Source organism: Schistocerca americana, chromosome 1 (assembly GCF_021461395.2).
Source record: "Schistocerca americana isolate TAMUIC-IGC-003095 chromosome 1, iqSchAmer2.1, whole genome shotgun sequence".
NCBI lineage: Eukaryota > Metazoa > Arthropoda > Insecta > Orthoptera > Acrididae > Schistocerca > Schistocerca americana.
This window is the reverse complement of record NC_060119.1, coordinates 1,087,204,845-1,087,226,091: the sequence shown is the minus strand read 5'-3', so window position 1 is coordinate 1,087,226,091 and position 21,247 is coordinate 1,087,204,845. Positions and strand designations below refer to the sequence as shown.

The 21,247-nt window shown below is 43.7% G+C and overlaps 1 protein-coding gene across 1 annotated transcript in view; it reads right to left on the bottom strand.

Annotated features, from left to right (window-relative positions):
• LOC124617826 (RNA-binding protein 24-B-like) overlaps positions 1–21,247 on the bottom strand; it is a 349,098-nt gene that overhangs the window by 106,332 nt on the left and 221,519 nt on the right. Inside the window, exon 3 of the mRNA XM_047145296.1 lies at positions 8,973–9,030. Coding sequence (XP_047001252.1) covers positions 8,973–9,030 — 58 coding nt within the window. The remainder of the gene's footprint in view (positions 1–8,972; positions 9,031–21,247) is intronic.

The window sequence follows — 21,247 nt, the reverse complement described above, 5'->3', positions numbered from 1 at the left end:
TGAAAAGTACCTAATTATTTAAGATTTAACTGTTACGTTTCGCGACAATAAATGAGACTGCTTTCAAAACTGCTTGCTTTAGCCATAAACCGTGATCGCTACATGTCGGAAAGCATACCTTCCAGATATCCGACTACAGCCGTTTTCCCCTTACGTACTACAGACACATTGGGCGGTTTATACACCGTTTTTTAACAATTAACGCATTTACATGTAAGTCACTCGCTGTCCTATGACGTTTCACTTTATACAGCAGAAGCTCCGACAATACCTCCGACGACGCACTACCTACACTATGTGATCAAAAGTATCCTGACACCCCCAAAAACATACGTCTTTCATATTAGGTGCATTGTGCTGCCACCTACTGCCAGGTACGCCATATCAGCGACCTCAGTAGTCATTAGACATCGTGAGACAGCAGAAGAGGGCTTCGCGGAACTCACGGACTTCGTACGTGGTCAGGTGATTGGGTGTCACTTGTGTCCTACGTCCGTACGCGAGATTTCCACACTCCTAAACATACGTAGGTCCACTGTTTCCGATGTGATAGTGAAGTGGAAACGTGAAGGGACACGTATAGCACAAAAGCGTACAGGACGACCTCATCTGTTGACTGACAGAGATGTCCGACAGTTGAAGAGGGTCGTAATGTGTAACAGACAGACCCTCACACAGGAATTCCAAACTGCATCAGGATTCAAGGCAAGTACTATGACAGTTAGGCGGGAGGAGAGAAAATTTGTATTTGATGGTCGAGCGGCTGCCACATATCACGCCGATAAATGCCAAACGACGCCTCGCTTGCTGTAAGGAGCGTAAACACTGGATGATTGAACAGTGGAAAAACGTTGTTTCGAGTGACGAATCACGGTACACAAGGTGGCGATCCTATGGCAGGGTGTGCGTATGGCGAATGCCCGCTGAACGTCATCTGCCAGCGTGTGTACTGCCAACAGTAAAATTCGGAGGCGGTGGTGTTATGCTATGCTCGTGTTTTTCATGGAGGGGGCTTCACCCCTTGTTGTTTTGCGTGGCAATATCACAGCACAGTCCTACAGTGATGTTTTAAGCACCTTCTTGCTTCCCACTATTGAAGAGCAACTCGGAGATGGCGATTGCATCTTTCAACACGGTCGAGCACCTGTTCATAATGCACGGCCTGTGGCAGAGTGGTTACACGACAATAACATCCCTATAATGGACTTGCCTGCGCAGAGTTCTGACCTGAATTCTACAGAACACCTCTGGGATGTTTTGGAACGCCGACTTCGTGCCATGCCTCACCGGCCGACATCGATACCTGTCCTCAGTGCAGCACTCCGTGAAGAATGGGCTGCCATTCCCCAAGAAACCTTCCAACACCTGACTGAACATATTTCTGCGAGAGTGGAAGCTGTCATCAAGACTAAGGGTTCAAATGTGTGTGAAATCTTATGGGACTTAACTGCTAAGGTCATCAGTCCCTAAGCTTACACACTACTTAACCTAAATTATCCTAAGGACAAACACACACACCCATGCCCGAGGGAGGACTCGAACCTCCGCCGAGACCAGCCGCACAGTCCATGACTACAGCGCCTTTGACCGCTCGGCTAATCCCGCGCGGCAAGGCTAAGGGTGGGCCAACACCATATTTAATTCCAGCATTACTGATGGAGGGTGCCACGAACTTGTAAGTCACTTTCAGCCACGTGTCCGAATACTTCGGATCACATAGTTTAGGTGGTCTGGTTGCTACAGGTCTCGTACCGTTCCTCAGGAAACGACAAAAAGTGAACAGCTTGTAGTTATGCACTTAGCGAGTGACGCACAACTTAATTCTGGTTGATGTAATTAACTTTAGAGTTGTAAGACTGAATGTATTCCACCGTCGACGTTTCACTTCTGTTTCACTGACTGGTTCCAACACCTGGCTCTGGTCTTTATCGTGTAGTCATATCACAGAGACGAACAGTATGTGTAAGTGTTGTATGCGAAAATGAGACGTCACGGATGAGTAACTATGCAAGGAGTGGGGTGGAGGCCGGCGCTTGTAATTTTCGCACGGGGCGGCAAAATCCCTGGAGCTGATCCTGACGGCTGGTTTGCGGACCGAACGTTTTCCTGTTTACCTCTCTTGTCGTAATTTTCACCCGTGTCAACGTTCACTGTTAATTATGATACAACCCTATACAACTTTCCCTTTCAGGGGTTAGAGATATAGCTCTATTACGGAAATATTTTGTTAGTTAATTTTATTTTTTATGACTACCGAACGGTAGCATGTCAATATATTTCTGCACGACAAAAGATAAAAGGCCGCCTCGAACGGGCAGCGTCAAAGAGGAAGAGCAAAATGAGCTGGAAAAAAGTGAGATGGAAATGGGCGGCAAGTTCATTCAAGTAACTACTCTGACACTTGCTTTAAGTGATTTCGGGAAATCACAGAAAGCCTAAAAGTCGGTGGCCTGTGATGTGAATCCCGTAGCTAGCAATTAAAAGTCGAGTGTCGTTCACAGCGACACCTTACCCCGATTCTGTAACAACGAGCTAGAGACACTTCATCCTTTTGAAGATGTCGATTACCGAAATTAATACTTTCTTGGCGGGACATACCTCGTCAAGGAACACGAGGGCGTACAGAATTCCACACAAAGAAATACGACGCATAAAAAAAAATGTTTACCGAGCGCCTCCGGCACAGCGGCGAAATGCTTTGGAAGACATTCCAGAAGTTCATATTGGTTCTGAAAGAGACTATAAAGCATGAGGCGACAAACATCGGGGCGAGGGGCAAAATTAATATCCTCTGCTGCAGTAGGGGTTATTTTGAGTCAAGAATGCTTACGCCGCTGATAGTGCGTTTCATCATAGTTATATATGTGGCGCAAGCCATAAATCTGACTCGTTTATACCACTGCCTGAACTTGCTGTTTAAATATCGCTCTCTGACGGCATTAGGGCGACGAAGGTTATGTTGTACTCATCTTCGACCTCCAGTGGTTACTCGTTTCAAGAACCAGATGACACGTGCTACGACAGAGTGTTGCACTTTTTTTCGGCAACACTTGTGAATTTAATGTCTCTGATATAGATACTGCAAGCTGAGAACCTACAGCTGTCAAAAATGTTGATTCAACGCCAAGTCGACATCTTAACAAATCACACTGACGGTCGCCAAGAAAGCGAGAGGTGTCAAAACATCTGGAAAACATAAATCCCGCTCGGTTTCACAACTATAATAGTTCATTATGATGTTTGTATGGCATTCAGTCAGAGATAAATTACTCTCCCTTCTATTCCTGCTTCGAGCGTACGTTCAAAGGCTTCTCAAAACTGTGGAACCAACACTGTGAATTCCGTATTTATACAGCGCGGCGAGGCAGGTTGATTACATTTCGAAAGCTTCTGAATTATACGGTAAAGATATAAACGACAGTAACTTAGCTTCAGTGACAAGATAGTTCACGAATATTCCGAAGAACGAAAATTATGGGCTCTTTGCCACTCGATACATATTCTATACTAGCTGGCTGCCAATGTCGGAGCTCTTCAACATTGACCAATTTATTATATAGCAATTTTGGTTCAAAGGTGATACATAAACCAACTCAGCTACAAGTTTACAACTGTGCGCCATCGACGTACATTGTCTATTGCAAGATGTGAGGCGGCGGCCTGTTTCAGGCCTTCTCCTTATATTTTATCCTATCTAAATACTGAATTTGCATACGAGACTCTCTTGCTTCACTTACTTTCAGATTCAGTTTTATTTGGCGACTTTCCGCCTGTACCTGGCTAGGGGCTAGCGTGTAGCAACGTAGGTAACCCACCCCTCTGTACCTAATCTAACAATTCACTCCAGTAGTAGTTTTTCCCATTAAATGCGTCTGGTCTTGATCGGGGGAACTTTCGCACCTTTTGAAAGAGCTGCCCGCCATTTAGAGTGCAGGGTCTCACGCTACAGGGCTGCACGAACGGTCAGACGAGCCTTTGCAGGGATTATTCTCCTGTCTAAATTTCCGCGAACAATGAATGGTGGAACATAAGAATGGTGTCCTCAATAGCAAAACGGGAAACCACTGGTGGAAGGGGTGAGAACAACTCTGCCTTGATAGTAAACTTCGGGTGGACACCTCAGCTGTCCACTTGCCGTTATGCTCCTGTGTTTGGTCTCCAGGCATATTTCCTCAAGCAAAATATATACCTCCTCCCGTGTCTGCAAATTTCCAAACTTTGACCTTCCCGTGGGAACGATACGCGAGGCGACGACATTTAGACAACCTCAGACATAGAAATCTGGACGTGGAAGGGGGCGACACTCATCTCCCGTTTCCATATACACATATCCCACTGGCGGATACATTTTAGCTTTGTGGTAGGAAACTTTGTCTCGAAACCTGGCAGAAAATCCAAAGAGATTCTGGTCGTATGTGAAGTACGCTAGCGACAAGACAGTATCAATGCCTTCTCTGCACGATGGCAATGGAAATACTATAGACGACAGTCTTGCCAAAGCAGAGTTACTAAACACAGATTTCCGAAATTCCTTCACCACAGAAAACGAAGTAAATATTCCAGAATTCGAATCAAGAACAGCTGCCAACATGAGTAACGTAGAAGTAGACATCCTCGGAGCAGTGAAGAAGTTAAATCACTTAACAAAATCAAGTCTTCCGGTCCAGACTGTATAACAATTACGTTCGTTTCAGAGTATGGTGATACAATAGCTCCTTACTTAACAGTACCTAAAGACTGCAAAGTTTCACAGGTCACACCAATCTTCATGAAAGGTAGTAGGAGTAATCTACTAAATTACAGGCCCACATCATTAACGCCGATGTGCAGCAGAATTTTGGAATATATATTGTGTTCAAACATTATGAATTACCTCGAAAAGAACGCTCTATTGACACATAGTCAACACGTATTTAGAAAACATTACTCTTGTGAAACACAACTAGCTCTTTTACTCACATGACGTGTTGACTGCTATTGACAAGGGATCTCCAATTGATTCCGCATTTCTAGATTTCCAGAAGGCTTTTGACACTATATCACACAAGAGGCTAATAGAGAATATGCTTGCTTATGGAATGTTGTCTCAGTAATGTAACTGCATTCGTGAGTTCCTGTCAGAGAGGTCACAGTTCGTAATAACTGACGGAAAGTCATCGAGTAAAACAGAAGTGATTTCTGGCGTTCCGCAAGGTAGTGTTAGAGGCCCTTTGCTGTCCAATCTCAGCAGCCGTCTTCGGTTGTTTGCAGATGACGATGTCGTTTATCGACTCATAAAGTCATCAGAAGATCAAAACAAACTGCAAACGATTTAGAAAAAAACATCGGAATGGTGCGAAAAGTGGCAGTTACCCTAAATAACAAAAAGTGTGAGGTCATCCACATGAGTGCTAAAAGGAACTCATTAAACTTTGGTTACACGATAAATCAGTCTAATCTAAAAGCCGTAAATTCAACTAAATACTTAGGTATTACAATTACGAATACGTTAAATTGGAAGGAACACACAGAAAATGTTGTGGGGAAGGCTAACCAAAGACTGCATTTTATTGGCAGGACACTTAGAAAATGTAACAGACCTACTAAGGAGACTGCCTACACTACGCTTGTCCCTCCTCTTTTTGAATACTGCTGCGCGTTGTGGGATCCTTACCAGGTAGAACTGACGGAGTACATCGAAAACGTTCAAAGAAAGGCAGCACGTTTTGCATTATCACGAAATATGGGAGAGTGTGTCACAGAAATGATACAGGATTTGGGCTGGAAATCATTAAAAGAAAGGCGTTTTTCGTTGCTACGGAATCTTCTCGCGAAATTTCAATCATCAACTTTCTCCTCCGAATGCGAAAATATTTTGTTGACACCAACCTACATTGGGGAGGAACGATCAGCACGATAAAATAAGGGAAATCAGAGCTCGTACGGAAAGATATAGGTGTTCATTCTTACCGCGCGCTATACGAGAGTGGAATAATAGAGAACTGTGAAGGTGGTTCTATGAACCCTCTGCCAGGCACATGAATGTGACTTGCCGAGTATCCATGTTGATGTAGATAATGGAGTTCGAGATCCCTGATTAGAAGAGCACTTAAGCCCTTTCCGGGATTGGTTAGAAAAGATCGTGCGGGTTGCCTTTCCGAAGTCTGAACGAAGGCGACCAAAAGTTGAGAGAGGCACTGGGGGTTGTATTTGAATTCGTATGGGTAATCTGATTCGAACTTCTACTTGGTGAGGCCACTGAAATCTGCGCTCGTACGTGTTTTTCTTGACTTCGGCCCTCTGCCAAATCTTCACTTTGAACTTATGCGCATACGCGGCAAGTATTCAGGAGGATGAAGAGATCAGGGATTCGCAATCTCATCACATGGGCTCATTCCAGTAACAGTTAACAGCGGCCGCAGCTCGCTACATCCCGACTTGCCGGTAACCATCTCAATGGCGGTTCTGGAATCGCGACGTATTGAAGGACGAGGAGTTCATTTCTTAGTTTTCCTAACTTGTTCCACGCGCTTCACACACAGGTATGCAAGTTTTTTTATCATTCAGCAACCATTTATGTGCATTATTCAATCAAAATGCCAACGTCCTCCAACCATAAGCAACAGGCAAGGACCCTGACGAGTTCAGGAGATTATCAAATAACGTTTTCCGTTGCACGCGGCAGCTGATTTTTCGAGCAGCCTAAAGCTTTTATGGGGGTAATCCATAATTTGATACAGGGTGACAGATTCAGCATCTGTCTAATTTGCATATCCACGGAGCACCCGATAAGAAAGCGGTCGTGTTCACAGCACAGCCGCCTTCTGGCAAAGAGACTATCATGCACGCACCGCTATGCATTTGTCAAGCGACAATTTTGAAAAGAACTAGTACCCATTTCACCAAATCCGAGGGAGAATACAAAATTTCTTTCACTTCCACACTGGAAAACTCTGAAAAGGATAAAATGTGCCAAAGATTTCTTGTTTATTAACGACCAGGGGATCTGTGCGAAACTTTCGCACTTCTATGGTTTTAAATAATGACACAGTGTTTGGATTAAGAGTAGTCGCTGGGGAAATGGATGTTCTGGGAATGAAGAAAAAAATTTTAAAAATGAAAAGAACGATGTGAAATAATCACGAATTTATGATATATCCTTGTATATACATTTCCAAGCAGTTAATTTTGAAAAAAATTGAAATGCAGTAAGCACGTTAGGCCGTAGGACCAGCAGGTAAATCACAATTCAAACTAATGTTTGTCGTTTTGGAAAGTATATTCGTTTAGAAAGGGTAACTTTTCCGATGGGCAGAGACAATCGACTACCGCAGTGGTCAGAATTATTACCCATGAGAATGGCGTGAACAAATTATAAAGTTAATAAGTACTTTGAAACAAATAAAATGGCATTTGTAATAAGATAATATGAAAAGCGAGTCTCTTATTCGCGATTAAAAAGCTAGTTCCGTAAAATGTAGGTACCCTAGCTGGGCATCCATGATGTCCTTTTGCCTATGATAGTTAAGTCTCTTTTATGTTAACAATTGGTATGTTTTGAAGGAAAATCTGTATGCGTTGTAAGAAAGGTTTAAAAAAATTTCTAATGATAACTGATTCATCACTGTACGATTAGTATGTGTTGAAAAAAAGGGATGTTGACTTGAGAAGTAATATACATATGATATGTCTAACCAATATTTACTGCTGTGCGACAGCAGAAAAAGTGAAAATTTTATGGATCAGTTGTACGGTATTTTGAACCTAACTAAGGTCGCCGTCCGCCAGATTCCGCGACTGCTCACAACTATTCAAAAAGCCGATCACACATGGCGCTTGTTTGGATTACTAAATCTGAGTAAACCCCCACCCCCCTGTTTCTCCTGACATAGTATCATAACACTCAGTGAAATGTGACAACTTCGTCTTTTCTCCGATGATGCAAAAACCATTGCGTGACAGTCAACGGCGACGTGGTTATTTTCAGGATGGAACGTTCGTAACTGCTGAAAACTACACTTCTATAACCAAGGTTTCCGCCGGAATTGGGAAAAATGTGTCCCCCTTGGGGATGATATGTAGGAAGTAACATCCGCGGTCTAGGGGTAGCGTCTTTTGACTAATAATCAAAATTTTCTGATCGCGGAAAAGAAGAGAATCGAAGCATTTGGGACGTGTTGCTACAGGAGAACGTTGAAAATGAGGTGGACTGATGGATACGGAATGAGGAGGAGCATACTGACAATAAGAAGTGGCAGGAGGATAGGACATGTGATAAGAAGTCAGAGATTAACTTCACTTGTACTGGAGGGAGCTGTAGAGAATAAAAAGTGTAGGGGAAGACAGAGATTGGATTGGAATACAAGGAACAACTAATTGAGGTCGTAGGGTGCAAGTACTACTTTCGGATCAAGAGGTTAAGAGAGAGAGAGAGAGAGAGAGAGAGAGAGAGAGAGAGAAAGTACCACTCTCGGGTCAAGAGGCTAAGAGAGAGACAAAAAGAAGAAGAAAGGAATAACATCAAGTTTCATGGCCGCAGACTGATTGCTTTGAGGTGACAGACTATCCCCGTTATGTTCACTCTCGTTCATACGAGTCACTAACAAACTTCGCTCTCGTGCGAAAACGGCATAAAGATGCAATCGTGACAGTATGAAAATTGAGCAGAATGCTACAACGGAAGATTTTAATTTCAGTTGTCTACGAGTAACACACCGAAGCTGATCTCGCGTTGTAAATCGACGATCAAATACTACGTTAACTGATTACGAGGTAAGTATATTCAGGCAACCGTGCCTGTACCCGCACTGCAATTTGCCTCGTTCGTAGGGTACAGATCAGACATGAATGAAATGGCCCAGTAGCGACAGCGTGGCGAATGGTAGCAGAGCGCGATGACACGCGGCAAGTACTACAGTTTACGGAAGGAGAGGGGAACGGTGTATGGCGGACTTACCTGGCAGGCAGCTTGCCTGCCGAGCACTCACACTTACCCGTATTGTCCGGGCAGCACCGTTGGGTAACCTGTGCGGATGCCGGCGAACGGGAACCCTGCAACACAAAATAAGGTCCAGTGTCAATGGTGCCACCAAAACAAAACAACGACATAAAGGTGCTACAGCTACAGTCTAAAATTGTATGGCCTTAATAATCCGACATGCTCGGGATCTACCAATGCTGGAGTGCCAAATAGCCGGGTTATCAAGGACCTTTTTAAAAACCTAGTTTAAAAAGAGATATGTACGAAAAATCCATAATTGACACAGTATTAAAAAATTAAAACTATGTATTACTTTTTCTGTAAAAACAAAATTGAATAAAAGATGGATACCGTACTGCTATTAAATCAGTTTACGGCGCAAGGTTTTAGAGAAGTTCAATATAGATGCATACTTTCTGTACGCCAGTTACGAAATAAAGTTAGCACCACTGACTTGAAAAGATCAAGAACAAGATAGTTAATAAAAATCGTAAGCAAGAATTTGGTGCAATTTCATTGGAATCACTGTCTTTAGGATTATCACAGATATTTGACGTTTCGAGGGCGTGGACCACGTCGGAATAGCATATTGCAGAAAAGCTAATATATACATGAAAAGAGCTCAGTCTAAGAAACAAGTTAGCTTTTCTGAAATCTTCCAGAAGCCTCAGAAGAAAATTTCCGCTAAACCATTAGTGGCAGATGCCATTCCGACGTGTTCCATGCCCTCGAAACGTCAAATATCTGTGATAATCCTAAAGACAGTAATTCCAGTGAAATTGCATCAAATTCTTGCTAACGATTTTTATTAATTATCTTGTTGTTGATCTTTTCAAGTCAATGGTGCTTTACATATATATATATATTTTGGTGCGCAGATTCATAACGTCAGAACAGCTGAAATTTTCTTCTGGGTTCTCTGCCACATTGCAGAAAAGCTAACTCGTTTTTGAGACTGAGCTCTTTTCTGTTAAAAAAAAGTATTACGACGTACTTCAACTATATTCCTCTAACTTACGAACCTCTTGTTTAAATTTGACTGATTGCCAAGCAGTGTCTGTTTTACCAAACATAATTCTACAATAACAAACAACAATGACGTACTTTAAACCTAAGTAGTGCCATTGTTTAAGGTTCACCACAACGAATAGCAACCGCCCTATTCTGCCCCCCCCCCCAGTAATGGTATATGCAAATATGCCTCCCCCAGTACTCGCCACTAAAAAGTTTAAAACTGTGCTTTTTCGAACAGTTGAGAATTTAGAAAGGAATTCAGTCGCTTTGTAAGTGTATAGTTACGTCGCTGCCCGCTCTCCCCATACCGATACCACGTTTCCTGTGGTAGCGCCGATGTAACTGTTGCAAGTAGCAGTTAAGATTAGTGTACTGAAGGTTGAGGTATGTTCGCGACCGGACGTATTGACGGCCAGTGCTTCGTGAACGGAAAAACCGCTTCCTGACGGTCTGAATCATCCTAAAGGACTTCATATTGAGATATCGGATATGTGTGTTCCGTCTGAAATGAGTGCTTGAACAATTACATAAATATTATTGACTCGAATACCTTTGGTGGAGATTAATAATCGCTAATATGGGGTCGGTTTGCGGGAGACGAGAGCAGGTGGGAACTTGATGATTCAGTACGAAAAATTAATCCAAGGCACTGTGAACTTTAGCCGCGCGGAGTGGCCTTGCGGTTTGAGGTGCCATATCACACAGACAGCGCGGCCCCTCCCGACGGAGGTTCGAGTCCTCCCTCGGGTATGTGTGTGTGTGTGGTTCTTAGCATAAGTTAGTTTAAGTAGTGTGTAAGTCTATGGACCGATAACCTCAGCAGTTTGGTCACTTTAGAATTCCACTCATTTGAATTGTGCACTTTAAATGACAATAATTCACGAGCGGCTGCACATTCGCATCGTCATCGTGCCGTGGAGACTATAGCCATCCACGCCTTGATGCTTAGGCCCGGACTACGGAATATTTCATTCTGCCCTCAACCACTCAACGATGTGAGAAGCCACCAGGAACTACACGTGGTTGGGATTTCACGTTAAACGGTAGGTCCCCTTTTCCCAGTTGGATAACTGGAGTGGATACAAACAAGCAAGTCGCTGAAGTGGCGTCCAGTTGAAAGACTTGCAGTCGGAAACTGAGCCACAAGAAACTATATCTACTGGGCTGGATGATTAATGGTTATCCATTGTCATTAGAAAATGAAAACGTTTAGTGTAACCTAACACATCACTATAGACTATGGACAGTGGAGTCCACAGTTACGTATGTTTTTCCTGTCTAAACAGACGAACAATTTTACCAGTCTTGTCTGAATGACCCGAAATGTGCCCTTTCGCCAGCTGTGTTGCAGAAATTCATGCCATTGCTGAACAGGAGTCCTTGTCTGAGCGTGTCGTGGCATATCAGGTACGTGGGCAATAGAGGCACCCAGAGTTGTAAAACTACTATAAACTACCACAGTAAGGGTAGGCTACGGTAGTTTTCCTAGTAGTTTTGGTCCTTTAAGGTCGTACCTGCATCACCCGAACACTCGGTGTGTTGCATACCTAACAGGGGCTACCTCATAACGATGGCTTTCTTTACATATGCAATCAGTGTCTTACTAAATTCCCTATAAACAGGAAGTAGTGAAGCGAGTAGAAGTGGAGTGAGGATATATATATAAAGGGCTGTGTAATCTACGGAACATTTTTGTTCTGCACTGTTATCTTCCTGTCTCTTACATAAGAATAAACAATATTTATAGCAGAACTGAAATGATCAGTGTTTAATTCAGGTTTCATTCGAGAATTACTGATTTGTTACGTGAAACAGAGGGATGTGTAGTAAAAACAAAGAAAACAATGCAGATTCATCATACAGCGCTAGAAAATGCAGTTAACTTAACAAAAATGTATAATAAAAAGAACGCTTCCATGTTTCGTCGAACTTACAAAAAACATCGCTTTTATATTTCGTCGAACTTACATAAAACATGTTTCTGTTATTCATAAACAACTTTTGCATTTATTTATAGTAACAGGAAAGTCTTGCCTCTGATCATGATGAATAACACTCTACTGAATACAAAAGGACAAGAATAATTCTACATATTTTTTATGTTGCCGGCCGCTGTGGTCGAGCGGTTCTAAGAGCTTCAGTCTGGAACCGCGCAACTGCTACGGTCGCAGGTTCGAATCCTGCCTCGGGCATGGATATGTGTGATGTCCTGAGGTTAGTTAGGTTTAAGTAGTTCTAAGTTCTAGGGGACTGATGAGCTCAGATGTTAAGTCCCATAGTGCTCAGAGCCATTTTTTTTATGTTTGTGCGTGTAAACTGTGCTTGCATCAAAAGTAATTATTTTGGATACATAAAAGTGCGGGATTTACGCGACCTACTAAGTTTTATTACTTATAAGAGGTAATTTATATTCTGTAAGGATATAAAACACACAACGGGCTAGCAACGGTTCTAATTACAAACAAAACAACCAAACACACAAAAAAAAAGTCGTTGGCTCCTATTTTCTCTCTTACATGTTCGTCTACATTCCGTTCTCTACCAATACTAACGCTAATCCTAGCATTTACTGCGTCATTTATGCAGTGTATCAAAACTCCAAAATTACGGAACCATACAAGCGCCATATGTTAGTTTGAGTGAGCACGACTGTATCTGCGCATATTTCTGCCAGGCCGTTTACTGGTTTCCTGTCACACAGAGTACAGTGATCTGCTGAAATGGGTAAACATTAATTTGTAATACTTCCACTTAGCAATCTTTCAGGCAAGACAGCTCGGTCAGGTTAGCTCCTCCGGTACGTCGCTTCAATAAACGTCGACCGCGTGGGTTCCCCCGGAATTTACAATGGCGCCTCGTCATCATCGGGAGTAAACATTTACCGTCGGCAGCCGTCTTAAGTAGGGTTTACGGGCGCTATTTCAGTGGCGGGAGTGCATCTGAGTGGCGCGCCGCCGCCTGCGTGTCATCGCGCAAGCCTAAAGGACTGCGCCCGTCCTCTTTACCGGCGCGCAGCCACAGCTACGACCTGCCGACGGCCGACGCCTAATTTACGAGAGTGCTGCGCCGGCTCTGACCTCTGCCGGCTACCACGTAAAGCTCCAGGGGTTGCGCGCGGCTGCGCACAGAAATCTCTGGAACTTCACAGATCGTTCCGAAACGTCGCTCTTCTTTGCAGGGGGCACTTCTTTATGAACAAAAGGAATGGGGACAATCCTTGTTAGCCACACAAGGATCGGTATTAAATGCCGCGTCGTCTGGCATTCTCCAGGCTATTCTTTGTACAATATACAGGGTGATTTTTTCCACCGTGTACAAACTATAGGGACTGGTCTACAGCTACATCCACATATATATACTCCGCTAGCCACCAAGCGGTATGTGGCGGAGGGCACAATTCGCCCCCCCCCCCCCCCCCGTTCCACTCGTGGATCGCGCGAGAGAAAAACGACTGTCTGAACGCCTCAGTACGAGCTCTTATTTCCCTTATCTTTGAATGATGATCATTACGCGATTTGAAAATTGATGGTAATAATATATGCTCTACATCATCGGTGAAGATTGCATTTCGAAATATAGTGTGCAGCTCCTGTTTAGCGCGTCGTCTATCTGCGAGTGTGTCCCACTTCAAAGTTTCTATGAGATTTGTAACGCTCTCGGGATGGCTAAATGTACCAGTCACGAATCTTGCCGCTCTTCTTTGGACCTTCTCAATCTCTTGAATCAGCCCCAACTGGTAAAGGTCCCATACAGACGAACAATACTCTTAAGACTGGACGAACTAACGTATTGTAAGCTATTTACTTTGTTGAAGGACTGCATAGCTTCAGGATTCTACCAATAAACCGCAATCTAGAGTTCGCCTTACCCGTTACTTGTGTTATCTGATCATTCCATTTGAGATCATTTCGCACAGTCACAACCAGATACTTGACTGATGTTGCCGCTTCCAAAGACTGATCATTTATTTTGTACTCATACATTAATGGGGATTTTCGCCTTGTTATACGCAGTAGGTTACACTTACTAATGTTGAGAGATAACTGCCAGTCATAACACCACGCATTTATTTTCTGCAGATACTTATTGATTTGTTCACAACTTTCGTGTGATACTACTTTCCCGTAGACTACAGCATCATCGGCAAATAGTCTAAGGCCGCTGTCAATACCATCAACCAGATGGTTTACGTAAATCGTAAAAAGCATAGGACCTATTACGCTGCCCTGCGGCACACCTGAAGTTACTCTTCTTTCTGTTGAAGTTACCCCGTTCAGGACGACATACTGCTCCCTGTCTGTTAGAAAAATTTTTATTCAACCGCATATGTCATTGGATAGACAGTAAGGGCGCACTTTTTGTAGCAAGCGACAGTGCGGAACTGAGTCGAACGCCTTTCGAAAGTCGAGAAATATGGGATCAACCTGGGAGCCGGCATCTAAAGCCTGTTGTATATCATGCACAAAGAGGGCCAGCTGTGTCTCGCATGACCGCTGTTTCCTAAAACCGTGCTGGTTTCTGCAGATGAGCTTCTCAGAGTCTAGAAAGGTCATTATGTCTGAACACAAAATATGTTCCATGATTCTAAAACAAATTGTTGTCAGTGAAATTGGCCGGTAATTATGTGCATCCGATTTTCTACTCTTTTTATAGACTGCTATGACCTGGGCCTTCTTCCAGTGAATTATTTGTAGCGATCATAGATTTTACGTACGACCAAAATTTTTTGGGGTTATTTTTAGAGTCTACAGATAAATTATTGCTTTCAAATTCGTTAAAAGAGTCTCTCATTGTCCTTCTGACAGCTGCTTTCATTTCGCATAATTTCTGTTTGTCAGCGGGGCAGTGACTACGTCGATGAGATGATACGGAACAAAAATGGTCTAACGAACTTACGTCCGAAAATGCATGGTTTCCATGCTACTGACCACTAACTCAATCTTAATAGCTGCGGAGGCATGTGCTGTGCCACAGTTACAATATGTGTTCAAAATGGTTTCCATGTGCCTCAACGCGTGTGTGCACGCGCCGTAGCATGTCCTGTACCACAAGTTCACATCGACGGGGCTTCATACGAACAGTGTCAACGGCAGCATGAATAGGCTCTGCATAAACGATACTTCAGAGATGGCCCCATAACCAGAAATCGCACTGGTTGAGATTCGGTAAACGAGCAAGGCAAGCAACTGGACCCCCTCGTCCGATCCTACGACCAAGAAAGACACGATTGAGATACGTCCGTACGTTAACGGCGAAGTGTGCTGGATCACTATAATGTAGCAGCCACATTACCCTTCGAATCATCAATGGCACTTTTTTCCAGCACGGGAGGCAAAGTCACCCGCAAAAAACGCCGATAGTTCCGACCTGTTGCCGGCCGCTGTGGCCGAGCGATTCCAGGCGCTTCAGACCGGAACCGCGCTGCTGCTACGGACGCAGGTTCGAATCCTGCCTCAGGCATGGATGTGTGTCGTATCCTCAGGTTAGTTAAGTTTAAGTCGTTCTAAGTCTAGGGGACTGATGACCTCAGATGCTAAGTCCCATAGTTCTTAGAGCCATTTGAACCATTTTTCCGACCTGTTAGGCGACGTGGATGGAAGACTGGTCTCAAAATACGGTCGCCAATTATCCCAGGCCACACATTCGGATTGCACCGATGCTGTCGCCATACGATAGGGGTTTTGCATACTATCCCACAAATAACTTATGAAAGTTGAAGATACCACTCTGCGTAACGGTCGCCTCTTATCTGTGAATAGGATACATGACAAAAATCCTGCAATCGTGGTTGCCTGATGAAGAAACCAGTGACAAAACTGTTCCCGATGTGGAAAGTCTGTCGCTAGTAAGCCCTGTACACGCTGTAAGTGATAAGCGTAATAACAACTGTCATGGAGAATGTTCCACACGATCGTCTGGCTTACCCTGTACAGGCCGGGCAACTGCCGGCCTTCTGGTGACCGAGCGGTTCTGGCGCTACAGTCTGGAACCGCGCGACCGCTACGGTCGCAGGTTCGAATCCTGCCTCGGGAATGGATGTGTGTGTTGCCCTTAGGTTAGTTAGGTTTAAGTAGTTCTAAGTTCTAGGGGACTTATGACCTCAGCAGTTGAGTCCCATAGTGCTCAGAGCCATTTGAACCATTTGAACCGGGCAACTGCCTGGTACATACGCGACGATAGCCTTCCACAGTGTTAATCACATTTTCCTCCAAGTCTGGTGTCCGAACATTTCGGGTACGTCTTTCATCATATCCTGCTTCCCGAAACGACCCTGTCTCAGACAAACGGGGAACCACCGTAGCAAACACTGAATACTGTGATTGTAGACGGCATGGACAGGTCTCCAGATACAACCTTGCAGCCCGCCGCCCGTTGCCATTTGCCTTTCCCTAAGTAAACATAATGTCTCCAAGCTCTCGAATCGAATACGGAACCATTGTGTACTACGCTGTATCACTTCTACTACAAGATGACTCAGCAAGAAAAGTGAAGCGGACACAACATTATCAATTATTATGGCAGGAGAGGGCGCTACGAACAGCACCACCCTCTAGGAGAAACAATGCATACTGTACCTGTGGCTGCATGGTACAGCGCGTATTAGATCGCAGTCTCTGCAACAATGTATGATTGAATAAATGGTCTCTAGAATGGAAACCATGCATATAGGGGCATAAGTTCATTAGGCCTTTCTCGTTCCGTATCCTCTCATCGATCAATCCCTACGGTTTGTACACGAAAGAAAAAATCACCCTGTATGACTTTCCGTGATGTCGAACAGCTCCAACGTGCAACTTGACATGATTTTCCCAAAACCCGATCGTGAGAGGTCCAGAAATTAGTGGACAGAGAAATTCAGATGAATGCTGTGTCTCTTGACTTTCAGAAAGCCTTCGACAGCGTTCCGGCCTATCTCCTAGTAAACAAAATACTGCAAATGCAATCGGAATATCAGGTCAGATACGCGATTGGTTTGAAGACTTCCTAGAAAAGAAAACTCACTACGTCATACTTAATGGAGAGATATCGTTAGACGCAAAGCTTGCGTCAGTGTATGTGGTGTCACCGCCAGACACCACACTTGCTAGGTGGTAGCCTTTAAATCGGCCGCGGTCCGTTAGTATATGTCGGACCCGCGTGTCGCCACTATCAGTGATTGCAGACCGAGCGCCGCCACACGGCAGGTCTAGAGAGACTTCCTAGCACTCGCCCCAGTTGTACAACCGACTTTGCTAGCGACGGTTCACTGACAAAATACGCTCTCATTTGCAGAGACGATAGTTAGCATAGCCTTCAGCTACGTCATTTGCTACGACCTAGCAAGGCGCCATTATCAGTTGCTATAAATATTGTGAATCATGTAACGGCGAGACCGACGTTCACCTTTATCGGATTAAAGTTAAGTATTCCACCAGCTACGTCCGTTTTTCTATATTCTAATTTCCTTGTCCTGTTCCAGACCTCACGCCAGCCCTGCGTGAGCTAAAACGCGTGCCTTTCGGCTTCCTCTAAAATTCGTGGGTTGGCTCTCCTACCAATCCACAACAGTGTACCTTAGTGTTCACAAAATAATGTGACCTGACGGATAACGTCTATAGTGTCATGATGCTGTTTGCAGACAACACAGTTGCGTATACTGCACTCATGCAAGGGGGAATGCACCTACAAAATCATATTCCGCCATTTTTCTGTATTTTTCGTCAGTCTAGAACTCTTATCAAACTGCATTAAGGAAGGAGTTACGAGGCGTGTTATTTAAGCACGTACCGTTCTGAAATTAAAGAAAGACGTGCTAAGATATCTTAATAATTTTATTTTTATATGAAAACCTGTACCTTAATCTACTTTTCTACATAATTTCCGTCAATATTGAGGCACTTGTCATAATGTTGTACCAGTTTTTTAATACCCTCCTCATAGAAGTCTACCGCCTGACTTGTTAACCACTGGGTCACCACTGTTTTGACTTCGTCATCGTCTTGAAGAAGCTGACCGCCCAGGTCCTTCTTCCAGTGCAGGAACCGATGGTAGTCACTGGGCACAAGATCGGGGATGTACGGAGAATGATCTAGAGTTTTCCATCGAAAAGATGTGATGAGATCTTTGGTCTGATTCGCCACATGCGGACGGGCATTGTCTTGCAGCAAAACGATACCCTTGCTCAACTTCCATGGACTGTTGCTTTGATTCTGGTGTGACGTAGGCCACCCATGTTTCATCGCACGTAACAATTTGGCTGAAGAAATCATCACCATCGTTGTGGTACCGCTCGAGGAAAGTCAATGCACTGTCTAAACGTTTGGTTTTGTGCACATCCGTCAACATTTTCGGTACCCAACGTGCGCACAATTTTCGATAATTCAAGTGTTCGGTCACAATGCCATACAGAACACTACGAGAAACATTAGGAAAGTCATCCCGCAAGGAGGAAATCGTAAAGCGTCTGTTTTCTCTCATCTTATTGTCCACTTCTTGCATCAAACTTTCATTAACGACCGAAGGGCGCCCACTCCGTTGTTCATCATCCACATTTGTGCGGCCATCTTTAAATGCTCTCACCCACTCATCACTCATAATGTTTCCTCCGTAAATTGCACAGATCTCACGATGAATATCGATCGCTTTTAGGCCTTCAGCACTAAGAAATCTTATAACAGCCCGTACTTCACAGTGGGAGGAACTCACGATTATCGGGGCCTCTTAAACACTCAGTACACAACGTAAACAAGGAAGACTCAGACTGTAATGGCGTCAGTGCGTAGATTAAGGTACAGGCTTTCATGTAAAAATAAAATTATTGAGATATCTTAGCACGTCTTTTTTTTAAATTTCAAAATGGTACTTACTTAAAAAACACGCCTCGTAGAAAAGATTCAAAGAACAACCACACGTTACAGGTTTGTACAATAAGTGAGATAGCGTCACAGAGAACATTGTGCATATTAGAGAACCTTCTTCACGAAGTTTAGAGAGCCCAGGTTTGAAAACGAGTCAACATACACATTAATTTCTCCAACATATACACTATCTGATCAAAAACACCCGGACAGCTATTATTGGAGATTAATACGGGTTCGTCCACCCATCGCCATTATGAAGGCTTCAGCTCTGCTTTCAATGAGCTGTCTGAGTATGGAGGAGGAATGCCAGCTCATTCTTCAAGAGATGAAACAACAGATGGTAGTGATTTTGGAAGCTGAGGTCTGGAACGAAGTCGACTTTTCAGCTCTTCTCAATGATGTTCCACTGGGTCAGCACACTGGACAGCCCAGACCATTTCGAGAATGTTATTTTCCACAAACCACTGCTTCACAGATGCTGCTTTATGACAGGGTGTATTGTCACAGTGATACAATCATCGTCTCCGAACTGTTTCTCTACTTTGCTGTAGAATGTGTTCATATCCTTCCGCATTTAAGCGCAATAAGAGGACAACAACCCAACCACGAATGTGCTAGCCGCACTGTTGGGAGCACTTTGGAACTCACGAACGGTTCTTTCCGTTGATTTCGTGCGATTCTTTGCAGCCACCCTACGCAATGCTCCACTGTCTTGTCCTTCAGAACATGCGGTCTGTCCGTCTTGGTTCAGCTGTGGTTCTTCCTTCACGTTTCCATTTCTCAGTCACATCATCAGTCGTCGACTTGGGCAGCTGTAGAAGGGTTGAAATGTCCCTAATGTGCTTGTTACACAGGTACGTCCAATGATCGGCCCACGTTCAAAGAGGCTGAACTCTCCTGAGAAATCTTAAAAAAACAAATCAGCTTCATAAACTGACTCGTCTACAGTAAACACTGGGCCATGATGGTAAAAGGGGCAGCGAATGCGTGAAATAACTAGCGAAAAAAACTGCGGCGTCTACTTTTTTAACGGAACACCTCTACCATCAAAGAGAAGACACAAAGGTCTATGTTAATAGACCAAAATCATAAATTCAAACGAACATGGTATTGGTGATACGGCGATAGACACCACGCCAGCCTTGGTTTCTCAACTGTGACCTCACGCCAAATGATATTGCTACTATTAACACAGCGTAGGCCACAGGAATACTAATAAACTAGATTTTTGTTATAATTAAAATTCTCCCCAATGTGAAACTCCAGCCTCGTTGTAAAGTGCACTGTACACAGGTTAGTAGAATTTGATAAATACATTCATCTAAAACTCATTATCTGCGCAACGACTCAACGTTACTGATTATTGTTCCCTGATGCCAGTTCTTAGCTAATCGAATGAGGCAACTGCAAAATATATATACCACTTCATTCGTCTCCGTATGTGGAAGCTTCAATTCATATTGTGATTTCGTGTGTAACATTACTATTTGCGCCCACACAAATTATTAGATTTATTGTTGATACATGTGTCATATATTCTAATGGTGCAATGAAACAAATGTCCTATTTTCGACTCAGCATATGACACACATATACACGATATCCGTGCGGCAATCCAAATCAATTTCAGTTTGTGATTTAAGACTATCTGCTTAGCCTTAAACCAGCATAAATACGTAGTTTTTTTTTTTTTTTTTTTTTAAGCAGTCTTGGCAACAACTTGTCGGACAAGGGGAGCCGGAAGACGGAGTGCAACTACACATGTAGCGTAAACAGTAGAAGACCCATTCGCTGCCGGCCGGAGTGGCCGAGCGGTTCTAGGCGCTACAGTCTGGAACCGCGCGACCGCTACGGTAGCGGGTTCGAATCCTGCCTCGGGCATGGGTGTGTGTGATGTCCTTATATCCTTAGGTTAGTTAGGTTTAAGTAGTTCTAAGTTCTAGGGGACTGATGACCTCAGAAGTTAAGTCCCATAGTGCTCAGAGCCTCTCTTTTTTTTTACCCATTCGCTGATGTTTGTCAGTCGGAGAGGCAGTGTACCAGAGAATTTTGGAAGAAATGAATGGCACCATTTATTACTGCACATATCTGGGCGGTTAATTTTTGCACACGTATTAGCATAACAGGTATAAATTTTTATCTTTATTTAATATACATTACTAAGGGGATCGTTTGTCGTTAGAAACTCAGCGAAATGATATTCAGTTTCTGTACACTTTCGTTCATATTGCTTCCGCTGTCCTTTCGAGCGTATGGTTAAGTGCTTTAATTTGGCAGCTTTAAATAATTATATCGTCGCTGTAGTCAGTAAAAGTGTAGAGAAAAATACAGATTGGAATACATCCAGCAAGTAATCGAGGACGTAGGTTGCAAGTGCTGCTCTGAGATGAAGAGGTTGGCACAGGAGAGGAATTCGTTGCGGGCCGCAGCATTA